Below are 18,405 nucleotides of genomic sequence, written 5' to 3' on the forward strand. Positions count from 1 at the left end.
TCAAACTGTAAACTTACTTTCCTCTCCCTCTCCTCCTTACATCACCCCCTTTTTCACATATGTACAGCAATCCCCCCAGTATTTCAACAGCCGTGGGATTAGTTAGTCAGAAGATGCCCATTCAACATGGGTAAAAATGTTAGCACTCCCCAATTTTTTCTGCTGGTTATTTGGTTTTTTTGTAGTTTGGTATTATAAATATTTATTTAAATCATTACTTAAAGTTTTGTTAATAGATAGAATGACAATGTTTTGATTTATGTGTAGCATGATAAATATTAGATAACTGTGGATAAAATATACATAATGAAGAATTGATTATTCTTTTACTGATAAGTTTTTCACTAACATTAATTGCTGTTCACTTTTAAAAACATCTATGTATAGACTAACATATATATGCCATATGTTAATAATATTATAAATAATGATTTGAATAAAGTTTAATAGTATCAGTAATAAACCATAGTAGTCTTTTTTCTTGATCATTTAAATTACTAAAAGTGTCAAAACATGTCCAATTATATTCTCAAAAGCCACCTTAATTGATTATGTGAGCTTAACCAATAATGTAATATTTCATTTTCTAATGACTATTCATTGCATAGGATCTAAAGTCTTTGTTAAATAAATTAGGTTAAAAGGTGGAAAGAATTTAAACAATGCAACAAGCTATCTAAGAAATTAAAGTAATTATGGCAGTTCATGCACAAGCTGAAGTATCAGAAAAACCAGCCTTCTAAATATCCATGAAAACTTATTCCTTTGAATGTATATAATTAGAGATATTGCATTCTATAAAACAAAAAACTTCCTAAAATAATCTAAACAAACAATATTTTATTATTATACATCTCAGATGGCTGGAGGCGATCTACATATGCCTAAACATGATTAAAGAATGTAATTGCATTAACTGCAAGGATGAAATTGCTCTATCAACGGCCTGGCAGGCCCTACTAGATAACTCTCTAAAATAGAACACATCCATAACGTACAAATCCGTAGTGATGTTATCGGGTCGGGACATTGTTCCGGATCGTATTTCATAACAATTTTGAACCGAAACGCGTTCCGTTAGGGGATCATTACCTGAAGAAGAAGAACCGTAACGGTTCTAAAACGTTTGTAACTTTATTGTAGAGTGTGATGAAGCATGCACCGGTAAAAGGTTTATAGATATGTGTTTTTGTTACAGTACTTCGGTGTAGAAATTCTACCATTTTTCGTAATTTCTATCATTCACACATAGTTTTGGTTATTTGATAATATGAAGAAATGTCTAAAATGTCACTAATAAACCAAACCAAACAAACACAAAAATTATTTAATATAACAAATGTTTTTGTCCAAATCAATTGGATGTCTTCAGGTCACGTAAGCCTATTTTAGAACCAAATTGAATACAGAAGTGGAGTTTTTAAACAGCTGAGATTTGGGCATGCACACTATGTTNAAAAAAAAAAAAAACATTAGACTTTGACTCCTGATAATTTTAGTAGGTCAACTCTGACTCTGGAAAAATTAAAAACTAAGTCATTTTATAGGGGCAGAAACACTCATAGGGGGTCCCTACTCTGAACGGAGCCCTGGGCATTTACCTAAATACTTTATAGTTAGTATTTTTAATATTTAACTCACATTAATATTTGTTTGTATAAACAAAATTAATTTTTAACAAATATTTAATAAGAGGAGAAAGGGTAGGGCAATAAAATTCAACATCTACATATCTTTATTCTACAACATTTGCACTTCAGTTTCACCTTTCCAGAAAAGTTAGTCCAACTAAAAAGTGTGCAATCTAGCTACTTCAGCCCCTTGTTCAGAAAAATATATACTCTGATCAATTAGTCTCGCTCATTCAGAAAAATAGAGTACTCATTTAGAGCAGGGATAATAAAGAATGATTCAAAAAGATTCAAATTTAATTGTCTAAACAGTTTAACTACTAAACACAAATACTAAAAAGAATACTACATACTTAATAAATTAAATTGTTGCATTTTGTATTTAAAATAAATAAATTATAATAAAATACAAAAACATTTTAAAAAATTATTAAATTTGAAATGCCAGAGTCAGAGTGAACACATTTTCCTCAACTCTGACTCCTCTGGCCAAAAATTCCTCCCGACTCAGACTCTGACTCCACAGCCCTGGTTGTAACCAATCATTACATTTCATAAAGAAGACACAAACATATGGAGAAGTAATATTATTGCTGAATGACTTCTTGAAGAAACTGCTATTTCCAACAAATTTTTTTTTAACAATTGTATTTATCTGTTTGATTACTCAATCATTTCATTTCTTATTAATCAACAGATATTTATTCTTAATATTGAAAACATCAAATAACTTCTTGTGAGCATTCTTGTAATTTTCCATATTTTTCCTTATTAATATGGAAAGATTCAACTTATCAATATCTATGGTCAGTAGATAAATAATTCAAATTCTACTCATTAAACAAATATGCTGCTAACCACAGTTTCGCACCATTTTGAGAAGCAGTAACACTTGCATGTAAGTGTTGCTGCTTCTCAAAAGTCTGGATGCCAACCCATGGCTACCTCCACCAGCTCACGACCGCACATGACAAGCGAAACTGACTTTGTCGAAATGACACTCAATCCAATAAAATTCCACATGCTCCATTTGGAAACATTCCTAAGCTACTTGACCTGAGGAAGAACTGCGAGATAGTTCGAAAATGTTTGTCACCTGCTCTATATTTCTTACACGTGTTTTGCACCAGTAACAGATTCAGGAAAGTGAAAAATAACAAAAAATTAAACATCTTATTTAACATGAAACTGAGAGAAACGAATGCGTGAAAGATTTTTAGAAGTCAGAAGGATGATAATTATTAATATTTAAAAAAAAAGGGGGGGTTAAATTTTAAGTTCTTTGATTTTTGAATTGTAGCTTAATCCGCCCATATTTACCTGACAAGACAATTAACTTTAGGGATTTATTTTAAAATAGACTAAAGAATAGGCAATAAGATTTTGATATTGCTGAAAGTAAAAATTATCAATCTCACAAAATCTTTCACTCCTGAAATGGAAACTTCCTGCAATCAATTCTTTCAGAGTTGGCAAGCTTATTTCCAAGCCACAAATAGTTTACAAATTCATCTTAGAGAAATTCTCAGTTATGCTTAATAGGACAATAAAGTAGGTGGCCCATATCATTTACAATCCAACCAGGGACACATTTCAGAATTGATGAAAATGAGTCAAAAACTGACTGAATTTTAATTATTTTTATAATTTATTAATTAATTTATTTACCTATAAACTGGTGTTAGTATATCAATATGTTAATAAAATTATTTTACTCAAAGATTGATTCTACAATCCAACATTAAAAACAGTGAAACAAGGGACAATTCCCAGAAATCAGGGATATCTGGTTACCCTAATACGAGGTGTGTCCAGAAAGTAAGTACCGTTTCATTCTACTGCCATTGCAGTGGTAGTATCGCAGTTCAGCGCCTGCACACACATCTCTCTGGTTGATTGTCAGTCCAGTGATGCCATTACAGCCGGATTGTGTTGTTTTTCCACGTGTTAGTGAGTGTTCAAAATGTTTAAGACGATTGCCGATCCCGCCGACTGTGAAGTGCATTCTGTAATATAGTTTTTGAATGCAAAGAATGTTAAGCCAGTTGAAATTCATCGTCAACTTGTAGAGATTTATGGTGAAAATGTAATGAGTGATGGAATGGTTAGAAAGTGGGTTCAACAATTCAATGCTGAATGCACTGATGTTCATGACGAAGCACGGAGTGGCTGGCCTTCTGTTGTCAATGATGGTTTGGTTGCAAAAGTGAATGAAAAAATTCCTGAAAACAGATGGTTCACAATAAGATTGCTTTGTGATGAGTTTCCACAAATTTCAAATACTGTTTTGCATGAGATTGTTGAAACAACCAATGTTTAGCAGTGGCTGTCTTCACTGGTGGCATCTTTCTTTGAAGAGGGTATANACACACACACACACACATTCATTTTTATATATATAGATATACAGAGGACTGATTCAGGATGAACCAAGCTTTCAGGCTTTTGGTTGCTTTAGAACTCATGCTTACTAGAACTTTTTTACTTATTTTAGTATGATTTTATGCAAGCACAATTTCTGATGGGTTCAGATATACCCTGTATAAACATACAACATATACATAATATACCAGAATTGTGTAATACAGATTTGTTCCGACATAATGCTATTTCATTGCATTTTGAGCCAACTGATTCCATAATCCTATTGTAAAGTGAACTGTACTTTATACACATAATGAAAACTTGAGGCTCTATTTCTAGAACATTTTTAAGGTTATATATATATTTAACAAAGGAGATATATACTTGTGTTGACTTTAATCTCAGAAAATCATATAATCAAAAATGTTTTATTTTGGGTTGTGCAGTTTCTCAGTCAATACTGCATTAAGGAATACAATCATTCTAAAAATTTGGATATAAATGCCATGCCATATATAGAGTTTTCTGTACAATAGATCTAAATTTTATGTAGATTTATATGTTAGTTATAGTTTTTAATACTATTCTCAGATATATCAATTACATGTTATGTGATCAAAAGATATATTGATATAAATTTTATATAAACAGTAGAATGAGATAGAAACAGATTATAAATAAATTAACAAAATAGAAGTGTATTATTCAATCCATTTTATCTCAAATGATGCACTCAAAAATTAAATGTTTGGCTAGATCTAAACCAGAGCATTATTAGGATCTATGCTTCAAAGCTCTATTGGAAAGACAAAAAGGTTTGTGATTATCATTTAACTTCACCACACACCAGGTTGAATATATGACACGAGATCAACTTACTTTAACCAAATAACTGGAGTGCTTATGTTCGATAACTGCAAATGTTTTTGAAGCCCCTTCTGGGCTCTTCATTAACGGCCAGCTTGAATTGAATGAGGATAGAAGTCTGATAAATTACATATATATAATTTACTTAACTTTACCATACACTGGGTTGAATATATGACACGAGATCGACTTACTTTAACCAAATAACTGGAGTGCTTATATTCAATAACTGCAAACATTTTCAAAGCCCCTTTTGGGCTCTTCTTCAGGCTTCCACCCTCATTCCATTCAAGCTGGCTTTTAATATTCGAATACAATTTGAAAGGTATTCGATTCGGGATATGACACGTACATGTGTTCCAATTACATATCTTGAGATGTATCACGAGATGTATCTTGAGATCACATCATGTAACCAGAGAGATGTATCACGTCATATACAAATATATAAATTATGTTACAATATGAGAGTATTAAACACTTTGTATATAGCCATAGTCTTTTTTAATGTAATGTGATATAAATTACATTTAAATATGTTAATATCTTAAAGATGCACATTTTTATTCCTCTTACTATTCTGAGTCTCTTACTACTCTTACAATTCATCCTACTCAGTTTAATATTATTATGGTGTTAATGGAATGTATAGTGCCTCCACACTATGCTGGAGTTATGTCAAGACATAGCTACAGAAACCAAATTTTTGTTTACAAGCTATTCACACACACACACACATACATATATATATATATATATATATATACACACATAGTTTCTCAGCCTCTCTAAACAATTCATCCTACTCAGTTTAATATTATTATGGTGTTAATGGAATGTATAGTGCCTCCACACTATGCTGGAGTTATGTCAAGACATAGCTACAGAAACCAAATTTTTGTTTACAAGCTATTCACACACACACACACATACATATATATATATATATATATACACACACATAGTGTTTCACAGCCTCTCTAAAGTTTTTTTGAATAACTTTTGAACCGTGCGGTTTTCAGCCTCAATTTTTTGTACAAAATGGAATTGCTTCTATCACAAAAGCACGTTGCTTAAAAACATTTGATTTTTCTGTAAGTGGCCTCACCTGGCCACCTTACAGCGCTGATTTGAGTCCACTAGACTCCTTTCTTTGGGGATACACGAAAGATCAGATGTTCAAGAATAACCCTACCGCCCTCAGTCAGATGAGAGAAAGCATTGAGAGCATCATGAAGGGCATCTCAGATCAGACCTGTAGTAATGTGATTGCTAATTTCCAAGAGAGACTGCGCTACTGCATCTCAACAGAGGGCAGACATTTCAAAAATATCTTGCATTAATTTCCTTTTTCATCTCCTATCTTTGCTGAAAATTTCATTAAAAAATTCGAATTTTCAAAAAAATTATTTAAAAAAAAANGATGAAAACCAGCTTTAAGCAACGGCGTAGTCGAACGGTGTAAGTAATCCTACAATTTTTTGTTTATAGCATAGTTTATACAGATTATTCCCAAAAAATTATACGTATTTTGGAAATGTTGAGTGGAATTAGTCTAGAATCGGTTAATTTTATAGTAGAAAACCTTTCGTACAGCCTTAGTCCGTAAAGTTCCCACCTGTCGGGCTGCAATTGGCTCACATATTTAATCATTCCTACAACGTAATTTTCGGTTAGCGTGGAACGTATCTAAGCGTTATAGGGGGGTCTACTGTACTGCAAAACTCGGTAGACGGATTTGCATGCCAGTTAATCATTAACATTTGTACCAAACTATAATGCCACTAGAGTGCCTTAAAATTCTACCTCAATATCCTATAAAATGGCTTGCAGAGACTCCTTTTGTTCAGAACTTGTTGTTTAGTGTACTTGTTTGGAGATCTTTGAATGCTAGGAATGCCTGTATACTGCAGTCAAAGACATTATGCACAGATGACAGAGTTTGAAGGTTACATCATCAGTTTGAGGGAAGTAGGATGGCCATTTTGTTGAATTCTCCACTATCTGGGTCATTCTGACTTCACTGTGAGCGGGTAATGGTGTAGTAGATATTTGGACACACATACAGTAGGCAGACTGAATACTGCAGACAGATCACAACAAAAGATGATTGTATGATTGTGAGAAAGCACAAACAGTTGCAATTGTGTCTGAATGGTGTCCATAGACAGGTGGAAGCTTCACTGGAACTCTGAATCCTTACCATTGTCAGGTGAATAGCAGAGGTAAATTTGCATGCAAGGCAGCTGCTCACATCTTGCCATTAACACTTGTGTATGTTGGCTTCATTTACAGTGATGCCATGACAAAGCATGAACTGCTTGCTATAAACTGATAACATGTCTTTAGCAACAGATCCTGGTTTGGTTTGGGATTTATGGATTAATTAGTATGTTAATGTGGAGGACCACTGGTGAGTGCTTCAATCCTAATCTTATTGTAGAGCAATACATTACCCCATTACTGGCATGCTGCTCTGAGGAGCCAGTTCTTATGACTGTCAGTCACTCTTAGTAGAAGTGGGACATGAAGAAAAATCTGGCATCCTCATATGCATTCATAACAGGATTACAAAAAGCTGTTCCAGTAAGATAACGCTTGGCTGCATACAGCTAAGGTTTCCAGGATTGTCTCCATCATATTGGAACACTTCCTTGACCTCACTGGTTTCCAGATTTGTTTTCTTATTGAAAATTTATGGGATTAGATGGAATGCCAGTTTTGGCATCTACAAGTTGTGAGATCTGGAGTTTTAGTCTGTTTAATCTGACACAGGATTGCATATGCTGTATGCCTCCATGATCAACTACTTGTATTCAGCCAAGTGGAGGTTCTACAAGGAGCTAAATCTTGTACTTCTTGTCAGACTAAAGCTCCAGATCTCACACGCTTGTAGATGCCACTTGTAGACTATTGTTCCATAGGAAATTGTTTCTTTGCTTTAATAAAGTGATTACCTTATCAATGATGACAGTATTAAGTCTCATTCAATTTCAATGTCTCTTTCTCAATGTGTAACTTTTTTGTGTAACTCAATATGTAACTCTGAAATAATTAGCAAATAACTCAAAACTCACCTCAAGAAAGAAAGCATTTGTGGAGAATGGATAAGATACTTATTGTGCCTGTAATCCTTTCTTTCACAAGCATCATACCACATATATTACACAAAAGTCTAGAAATATTAGGTCTTCAGAACAGCACATCACATTACAGAAAGCTGCCATACTAAATATATATACTGTGGTTATTTGGTGCTCAGGGATGTAATAGTTATTCTACAGCTATGCCTTGATCTTGATCCAGTATTAATTGAGTAGAATACAAGTCACTAACACAATAATAATAACAGAATCCAAATAAAAAGAGAATGAATTTTAATTGATAATTATGAAAATGATAATATTACATGGAATCATTTCTGGATAATGTTAATGAAAAATGTTTACACTGCATTATTTTATGATTTACCTTTATCATGTAAAATTAAAGAGATAAAAAATGTTTTTATATAAAGTACATTAATGTTACTATTCGAGTCCATTTAAGCTTTGATATTATCATATAAAATTTAATTACGGCATTTACAAATGTCTTTTAATTTATATACATTCTCTTCTTTTAATTTTTATTGAAATCAGTTTACTGTGGTTTCTTTTGCCAAGTAACAACTGCGACAACAATATTTTTCATAATATTTGTTACTGCAGTAACGTGCTTTTACAATAAAGTTGCAGTTACTAAATCTGGGATCGTCGACACATCCTTCTGGAACACCATCGGAAGAATCTAAAACATGGTATTCTGATTAATAATTATAAGAAATGTTTATAATATTAGTAAAACAAATATCTATATTGATATATAGTAAATTAACAAAAAATGAGAAATGCATTGGTTTTTAATTATGTTAAATTTTACAAAAATGAAAAATTATTTTTTCAGTATACTTTAGATTGTTGAGTAATTTTAATTCGACATATGTGCCAGGGATTATGACAGTGATATACCCATAGCTACTGGAGGATTGTGCTGCAAAATTGCCACTTGACGATATTTCTATTAAAGTGGCAATAAAAACCCTAGTCCAACTTATTTTGACATTCAGTCCACGTTTTCCGTTATTCAGCAAGACATCAGCATAATGATAAAACTTGTTGCGTGTTTTAGTTCACTTGCAGTGCCATCTCAAAATGCTTACTAAATTTCATTAGAGGTTGAGGAGTGTTAGCTTTTTGCTAAGACAATGAGAAGTATGGCAGCACCATGTTTGAAGGTTTTAATTGAACTAGAAGATGAAAATTTTCTTTTAAATATGGATGAAAGAACTGTTTGTAAACTGTCATATGTTTATCTGAAAGAGTTTGACAGGCATAATTGTCTTTTCATCTTCGTATGTCAACTAACAAATTCAGTCTATGTACCTATCTTATTTGTATCTTGACTAGGTATCAAGTAGTAATATAATAATTTGCATTATATAACCCACATATTGAAACTTTCAGCAAAACCATTATATATATTTTTTACTTTTTTATTTCCTATATTTTATAATGCAATTTACAGCATATTTGTACACAGCACATTGTTTTGTGTACCTTTCTAATTTATCACTATTGCTTGTTAAAGATCTTGTGAATGAAAGTAATTAATTATTTACTGAGTATAATTTTGTTTTAAAACTAGTAAATGTTTCATATTTTCATTAGGGACAGCAACCAATATCAAAACTTATTTTAAAGAACTCCAGACATCATTCAGTGCAGCTGAAATGCAAAAATATCGATAAGTCTTGTAGCTAATCACTGTCATTTTTGAAAAAGCTAGAATTGGGATTTATAACAGATTCTGAACAAATGCTCAAAACATTTATAACAGATGCTGTGAAAACATGATCCATTTTTATTAGTGGGATGCTAGCTGTTGTATTCCTTCTAACATGTCAGCAGAAAGTTAAATATTTCGCATACCCACTAGCAGATAGCAAGTGCTACGCTGAATAACAGAAAATGTGGTGTGAAACTGAATCACAAAGCACACTTCAGGAAAAACAGTAGAATAACTAGCTCCTGTGTGATGGGAATCCTATGACATCATATGGCAAGTTTGGACAGAAAAGTAGGAAGTGACATTGAGAACTGAAGGCAGTGTTTGTGCAATGCTGCCCAGCATTTCCAGACTGGGGATTTTTATTATCAAAACACTTACTAAAACACCTTTTCTTGCAGCCAAAGTTTATAAGAGAAACTTTCTAACGTTTTTGGTCTTGTTAAAAGACCTTTCTCAAGAAAATAAATCAAATAGAACAACAAATTGTAAATCGAACGCTTAGTACAGTTACACGTTTTTCGAATTTTTTTTTTTTTCGAAAAATATTCGAAAAACGTGTAACTGTACTAAGCGTTCGATTTACAATTTGTTTTATTTGATTTATTTTCTTGAGAAAGGTCTTTTAACAAGACCGAAAACGTTAGAAAGTTTCTCTTATAAACTTCGGCTGCAAGAAAAGGTGTTTTAGTAAGGATTTTTATTGACTGACAGAAAATTTGGGGAATTTTTTGGGGTGACTTTTTTCACTTTGATTTTTTTTCAGTAGACTAAAACAAGTGAAATACTGTTTAAACATTGTGATGAAATGTGTTATTCTGAATTGTTTATTAAAAATAATTCAAAAATGATTCCTGTTGCTAAGGAGAGACCAGATGTTTGGGTCTCCAATTCGAACAAAACATGGTGGAGCGTGTAGCCTTAAACACAAATGGCTTCTCGTATAAATAATAGGACACACTCCAAGCATTTCCAAAAATCAGACCTCTGAAAATTGAGTGTTTAGCTTATAAGTTTTACATCCACAAATTGATAAGATACTAGGCATTGGAGCTAGATGATGTAGGTTTGAACCTTTGCAATTTTATGTTACACACAAACAGAAAAAAAACTAATTATTTTACTAGAACATCGTGAGAATTTGTCATATCATGATAAAATTGAGGTGGAGCCAAAAAGAAAGAAGCAATTCCTGCTCCTGTTAGGTATAGAACAGGCGATCCTTATACCTGAGGGACATGGATGGATGAACTTTGCACTTGCTGCCACAAAAGAGGCTATCCTTGTACCTGCCAGCTATGCAAGGGATGATCCTTGCACTTATCTACATGCGAGGCAATCCAAGAACAAAGTAATCGATGGCAATTGCTTTGTTCTTGTGTTTTATTTGTTTTTCATGCCTATTTTCCATTAGGCACATGCAATGCTGTTTTTATTTTTGACCCTAGGCCTAAATTCCATTAGGCACACTCAGACACATCAGATATTATCACTTTAATACCTCTTTATATCATGTGATTTTTACATTTAAGTGGACCCTCTTACATTTTAAGATTCCTAATCACAATTAATATTAATAAAAAATGGCAAAGTTTTATCAAAATTGGCCCATTGAAAGAGTACTAATGACCATGAAACATTGCATGACATTGTTCATTGAAACATTTATCACATGCTCTTGTGCTACAAGCTTATTTTGAAAACGAAGTTATGGACCCTCGTTTTTTATTTCATTTTTGGATTCCTCATTGCAATTATTGGAAAACGACAAAGTTTAATCAAAACTGATCAAACAGATTTTGAGAACAAACCCAGTCTGTAAGTCACATAGAAGAGGCTTTGCTAATGCTCTGCCTCAATTATTTTACTGTATCATTAGAATTATTATTCCTTACGTTTAAAGCTTATAAAACAAGAGATTAAACATTGTGACATCATTTGCTGTTTAGTGAAAACTTCTCTGAAGATTTAGCTCTTGTATGTTGTTAAATAAAAGACTTGTTTTTGTTAAAGAGGAAATGGCATTATGATTTTTGATCTTGTTTTATAAGTTTAAACATGAAGAATAATAATAGTTATTTAATCATATCATTAGCATTATTATTATTAGTTTTTTTTTATGTGTAGCATAAACTAATATTCTGAAGGTTTGAAACTGCATTGTCTAGCCCTAGTGGCTGGCATCTTTCTAACTGGTGATAGACAAATGGATGACTTGAAACTTCCAAAGACGCTTATAATCTAAACGCTCAATTTTCAAAGCCCCATTTTTGGAAACACTTGAGAAGTCCTATTATTTGGACAAGGAGCTGTTTAAGGCTACATGCTAACCATATTTTGTTCAAATTGGAGACCTGAACGTCTGGCCCTCTCCTTGTAAGTGACGGAAAACATGTTACTTTTGCTTTCCAGATGTCAACTGATAAGGCTACCAGCACCTGCATTAATTAGTAAGTAAAACTGATGACAATAAATAATTTGAAATGATGAAAAAAATTTAAAATAGACAAAATGGAACATTTTAAAATATCATAACCAGAGTGACTCTTGAGGACTATGAGGTTGCTAAGGCTCCTCAGCTTAGTCAGTAATACCCATATGAAGTATATATAGTACATGTTTTCACTTTCATCATGCAAACTTAAGTGTAAACATAGGTAATAGTAGCCTAAGCTATACCTGATATGACCAGTGCTGGCTGTAAAAAAACAAATTGCAGTTTTTCTAGTTTGCTCTTCTAGCCCCAATGATTTGTTCCTGGCTATGGAACTACTAGACAGTGGTTTAAGTCAAGAAATAAAACATTGGATGCAATGCTAAACAAGTGATAAACCCATGTACATTTCAATAACATCAAATTGCACTTTTTAAGTAGCTTGGTAATTTTGTCATATAAATTGAGTTTTGTTTAGTTTAGTTTATTTTAACAGTAGTCTAAGTAACTTTTCAATTTCTGTTTTGTGAAAAAATTATTAAGATATTTTTCATTATGGCATTAGAAAGTGGTTCAGGTAAGTAGATTTTATACTGTATGTAATGTTCCAAAAACTTTTCACATATGTTAATAAATAAATATTTTGGAACAAGTTTTTTGAATCAAATATTATGGATTTTGGAAGGAATGTAGTATTCAGTAGAGCACCTGCATTTTTCTTTAAAGGGTGCCAGGGCCGCTTGTTACCATCCAAAGAAAAATGGAAAAAAAATTCCAAAAATCTTGTTCTTCATTAAAATTCATTCATTTACAGTAGAACTGCAATTATCCAGACTAATTGGGGATGAAGGTAGTCTGGATAAGGAAAAATCTGGCTAATTGAAAAAAATAATAATTGACAGTGAAAGACATGACATAAAAATTATTCATACTGTATGTACTAGATTTACATATACTGTAGCTTCAATATTAAATTATTTTTTATTAAGAAATTCAATTATTGATTTTTGTTTAAAGCTAGCTGTTCTTTTTGAAGCTGCTAAATCATGAATACTTTAAGTCATATAAGTTATCCTGAGTTACACTTTTCTTGGCTCTCAAACCACTTCATGGCAACATCTAAACACTGAAAAGCTTCAGAATGTGTAGGACCAATATCTCTTACTTTGCAAATCTCTTCATTGTCTTGATCTTGTTTATCTGAGACAGATATTTCTTTAATTATTTCCTCATCGTTCAAAATTTGGAATCCAGGATCGTTCGCATCGCAATTTAACCACTCAGTTACATCATCGTCACATTCAGCACACATTGAAATTTGTGCTATTGCTTCTGCAATGTCTCCTATACCACTTTCTACTGTGTTACTGGAATTTTCTAATGGTCTTTTAAAAATTTTGTTCAATGATTTTCTCAAAGTTGATACATCTATAGAATTCCAACTCTCTGCTGCCATGTAGCAACAGTCTTTTAAATTTATTTTCTTATGGAAGCTGATAACTGTTTCTTTGTTATTTTCATCTGCTAGCAATAATCGTCAAAGCATCTGTTTTCTATATAAGGGTTTTACTGTTTCTATCACACCCTGATCCATCAGTTGTATTACTGACGTGACATTCGGTAGAAGAAATTTTACTGTAAACATTTCATCTGTGGTGTGTAGCAGACGAACAATACAATACAAAGTTGCACAAAAAAAAAAAAAGGCTTTATTTATTTTTTTTTCAAGTGGTCCTATGTACACTTGGTTCTTTGGGATCCCAACTATGTAGTTCCTATATATATAATACAGTTTCGATATATCCTTTGTAGGAACAAAGGTGGGTGACACACGTCCACGACAAACAAAAGGCTTAACTTGAGATATATTCCTGTAATACTATAACTAACTTAAATACTAAAGAAAAAAGAGAAAAAGAGAAGATAAAATGAAGGAATCGGAAAAGTACAAGAAAAAAGGTTGGTGGGGTACTGGGTCTTTCGAAAATCTCCGATATCTTCAACGTCGGGACTTGCGGTCTATTCATCCTTTCTCTGTTCTTTTCTGTATCAGGTCTGGAAATTCCAAAGTATTCTCAAAGCTCTCAATCTTAGCATCAGTTCCAGTTTGTTCGTTTACCTTCAGACGACCTAAAGTCTGTTCCTCGTCTTACTAAGCGACGACTTCCACCTCTGCTTTTCTCGTCTGCTCTCGTTGAATGTTATCACCAGAATGTCTGTTTCTCCTTTCCTGACACCCTCGGGGCTTTTTTGTTTTCCTTTGTTTCCCCTTTTTGTTCCTGGATAAAGCTTGCCCCCCACCCGTAGAGAAAGAATGAATGAGAAAGTTCTAGAAACAGTGATATAAAAGACAAAGGATTGAGATTAATATAAAACTTAGATTTAACCCCTATGTACATAGGCATGGCGTACCGCCACACACCAATCCAGTTTAAACATTCTATACATGGGTGGGATGGTGCATTGTCTAGTAATAATAATGTTTTTCCTCTTTTATCTATGGAGTTTTGATATTTTTTTCACTTCTGGAATGAATTGCTTTTCATACCATCGTTTAAAAATTTTTCCATTCATTCAGGCTTTTTTCTGATGGTCATATTCAACTGGAAGACTTCTGATATAAATTTGTTGAAAACGTTTGTTTTTACGAATAGTTAAGAAGTACCAGACAATAAAGGTTTAGTAAGTAGGATTTTGTTCAAAATACTGGTATTCGGATTAGAAGATTTGAGACTTCTGATATTTTTAAAACAGTTGGGAGTTCTTTGATTTCCCAATGACAAGCAGTGGGAGTCTGTCTGTCTGCTGCATTGGCACACACCATAATGGTTACACGATCTTTACTAGTTTTGTACCCTGGTGCAGTATTTTCACGCCTTGGTGCTAAAGATTTGTTGGGTAGTTTCTTCTAATTTAAACGGTCTTGTCAGCATTGTAAATAAATTCTTTGTTGAATCCTTCCTTCTCCATGAACACTGTCAATGTGTCAATGAAAGTGTTTGCTGAGGTATGCCATCAGAAAGCTTTCCCTGTAAACTTCAAGTTTCCTGATACCATGTTGTCCTTTGAATTTTTCAAGCCAGCCCGAACTTGCTTTGAAGGTGGGATCTCCATTTAATCTTGTATTGAAAAATATTGCTTTTTCACACAATAATGGACCAGGTATTGGCTGTCCAGATGATCATCTTTGTATGAGCCACATAAACATACACTCTTCAACTTTTTCATAACTTTATGCTCTGATGTTCCATCTTCTGACATTAAACAATTAGTAAACTTCATAATTTTTTCACTTTGTTTTTTTTTATATCTGAGATCGTTGACGTTCCAACACCATATTTATTAGATAAAGGACGTCCAGACTCACTGCGTTTCAAAGCATTGATGACCTCAGACCATGATTGAGCCGTCAGACCGTGGTGGCCCATATTGCCCATGCTTTACGCCGCCCTTGGCCATAGAAATGATGTAAGTTGAATATAAATTATTTATAAATATGTATGTCAAGTTATATTTTTATTACAACACAAAATGTATAAAAAAGTTTATGACCACTGTGCCTGGTGAGATATTGTTGAAACAAAAAAGTTATGCATTCCATTACGTACATAAACACTTTTGTTTTTAGTTGGCTGAAGAGGGGCAATAAATGCCCGAAACGTGTGTAATATCAACACGTATCAACTGAATAAAAACTTGATGATAAGAATTGCCAAGTGCCTGAAAATAAATACGATAATTATTTGTGTTTGAATTACTACTAATAACTACAAGCACGGTTTCAAAAGTACCAGAATAAGAATTCCAAAGCTGAAACGGCAACAATCATAAAAAAATGGATAAGAGTCAGCAAAAAAACAACAACAATTACAGAGAAAAACTGCAAGGTAAGATCGATAGGCATATTACAGACGTAAACTACCTTAAAACACATTTGATAGAAAAGAGACTTTTAACAACATTAACATTACCAAGATCAATAGCCGAAGCTATACCCACAAGAGAAAGAAATTCTATAAATTTTAAAATTCTACGAGCCGCAATACAATACAAATATATTCGGATTAGAAGATTGAAACGTACTATGAAAAAGCTTGAAGCAAAGAACAAATCAGATGAATTAAAAAATACAAATGAAAAGACAAAGAACAATCAAAGATATGAAACAAATAAATATAAAAGACTAGTTAAAAAATTCCAATATCCTACCATTGAAGAATTGGCAGAATGGAAAGAGAGTCTTATTTTAAATAAAACAAAAATAGATATTCCAACAAACATCAGAGGAATATTATACAAAGGTTTAGACTTCAATGGACCAAATAGATGGAATGTTTTAGATATAATACCAAATTTAGACAAAATCAGTAATAATCTTTCGGATACTGAATCGAATATGATGAAAATGAAACTAAGTAATAAAATTAAAAAATACGTAACTAAGGAAGGAGAAAAATCAATTGTCAGAGACAAGAATTATTTTCAATACCAAAATCAAATCAGGAAACTACATAATTTTTTGAAAGAAAACGAAATAGAAATCATAAAAGCCGACAAATCCAAACAAACTGTAATAGTTACCCAAGAATGGGTTAAAAACAAAAAACAAGAGATAATACAGAATAAAAAATTCAGAAAACTTCCTGTAAATCCTACTGAGGTTATATATTTAGAACTTAAGAAAAGAATTACAAAATTAGAACAACTAGGAGAAATTAACAAAAATGAAAAATGGTTTATTTTAATTGAAGGAAATGACCGCATACCAAAACTAAATATACAATTAAAAACTCATAAGATAGGTGAAAAAGTCCGGCCAATAATAGATTTTAAAATATTCAACATTATATAACTTAGAAAAATTTCTAAAGCAACAACTAAAACAGTATCCAAACTCAAGATTTGCAATTAAAAACACGGATGAACTTCTAGAAGAATTGAATAAAATTAGTATGGAAGAAAACTTTAAAATAGCAAGTCTCGACATTATAGACATGTACCCGTCAATAACGTGGGAACTTATAGAAGATAAATTAAAAAATCTTAAAGTTAAAAATGAAATAATAAGTTTAATAGAATTTTCATATAGAAGTAACTATTTCCAGGTTGACAATTACTTTTATACACAGACAAGCGGAATAAGCATGGGATCAGTAATTGGACCAAAGTTAGCAGAATTAATAATGATAGACATAGATAACATAATCAGCAATATAAGAGGTGTAAAATTTTATAAACGATACGTGGATGATATTCTAATAATATACAACGAAACAGAAATAAAGATAGAAGACATCAATAAACAAATTAATAATATACAAGAAGAGATAAAATTTAAAACAGAAACAGAAGACACAACCAAAAAAGAAATCAACTATTTAGACATTACGATAAGAAGATTAAAACAAAGTTTAGAATTTAGAACATTTAAAAAGCCTGGATCGAGTCAAATAACAATACGATACCAATCCAACGTACCACTTCACGTCAAATATAACATATTTAAAATGGAATATTCTAAGATAAAAAACAGGACAAGTCAAGAAATACATATATCCGCAGATTTAGCCGAATTAAAAAAGAAGTTTCTCCTGGCAGGCTACCCACAAAGACTAGTGAAAAAATGGGAACTTAAGATAAATAATCCTAAAGCACAACAGGTTAATAAGAAAACAAATAGCATTAAGTATATTGGATTTCCATATATTAAAGGATTACACGAACAAATTGATAATGAAATAAGCAATATGCACTTTAAGTTAGCACCGTCATACCAAAAAATGTATACAAAATTAAAACAATTCGAAAATGAGAAAAAACAACAACCACCAACAGAAACTAAGAACGTTGTGTATAAAATTCATTGTACTTGTAGCAATAATAAATATTACATAGGAGAAACAAAAAGGAAGCTAAAAACTAGATTAAAAGAACATATAGCGGATCTGAAATACAATAGACTAAATTCCGCCTTCCATGATCATTGCACCATGAATGATTGTACAATAGATAAAGATAATATACAAATACTCCACAAAGAAAAAGAAACATATAGTAGAAAGTTTAAAGAAAGTGTAGAAATTCTCAAAAGCAAAAAATGCATAAATAAAAATCTAAGTATTAAAATTAATGAAAACTGGCTAAATATCTTATAATCTGCAGAAACGATAATTTATGTAGAAGGTAATTTCTTGAAATATTTTATGTAAACAGGATTTTTAGAATGAGGTATTTTCTTGAAAAGAAATAATTTGTATAAAAAAGACATTTTAGGATAAAAAG

At 32.1% G+C, this 18,405-nt stretch overlaps 2 protein-coding genes across 2 annotated transcripts in view; both read right to left on the bottom strand.

Annotated features, from left to right (window-relative positions):
• Nucleotides 1–4,946, bottom strand: part of LOC111641536 (voltage-dependent calcium channel type A subunit alpha-1-like) — an 85,193-nt gene extending 80,247 nt beyond the window's left edge. Inside the window, exon 1 of the mRNA XM_023387711.1 lies at nucleotides 4,875–4,946. Within this exon, the coding sequence (XP_023243479.1) occupies nucleotides 4,875–4,946 (72 nt within the window). The remainder of the gene's footprint in view (nucleotides 1–4,874) is intronic.
• Nucleotides 4,947–8,222: 3,276 nt separating this feature from the next.
• The window catches only part of LOC111641450 (papilin-like), a 102,676-nt gene continuing 92,493 nt past the window's right edge, over nucleotides 8,223–18,405 (bottom strand). The window contains exon 37 of the mRNA XM_023387626.1: nucleotides 8,223–8,651. Coding sequence (XP_023243394.1) covers nucleotides 8,500–8,651 — 152 coding nt within the window. The 3' untranslated portion in view covers nucleotides 8,223–8,499. The remainder of the gene's footprint in view (nucleotides 8,652–18,405) is intronic.

This window comes from Centruroides sculpturatus, unplaced genomic scaffold (assembly GCF_000671375.1).
Source record: "Centruroides sculpturatus isolate CEXI.00-Female unplaced genomic scaffold, Cexi_2.0 scaffold151, whole genome shotgun sequence".
Lineage (NCBI taxonomy): Eukaryota > Metazoa > Arthropoda > Arachnida > Scorpiones > Buthidae > Centruroides > Centruroides sculpturatus.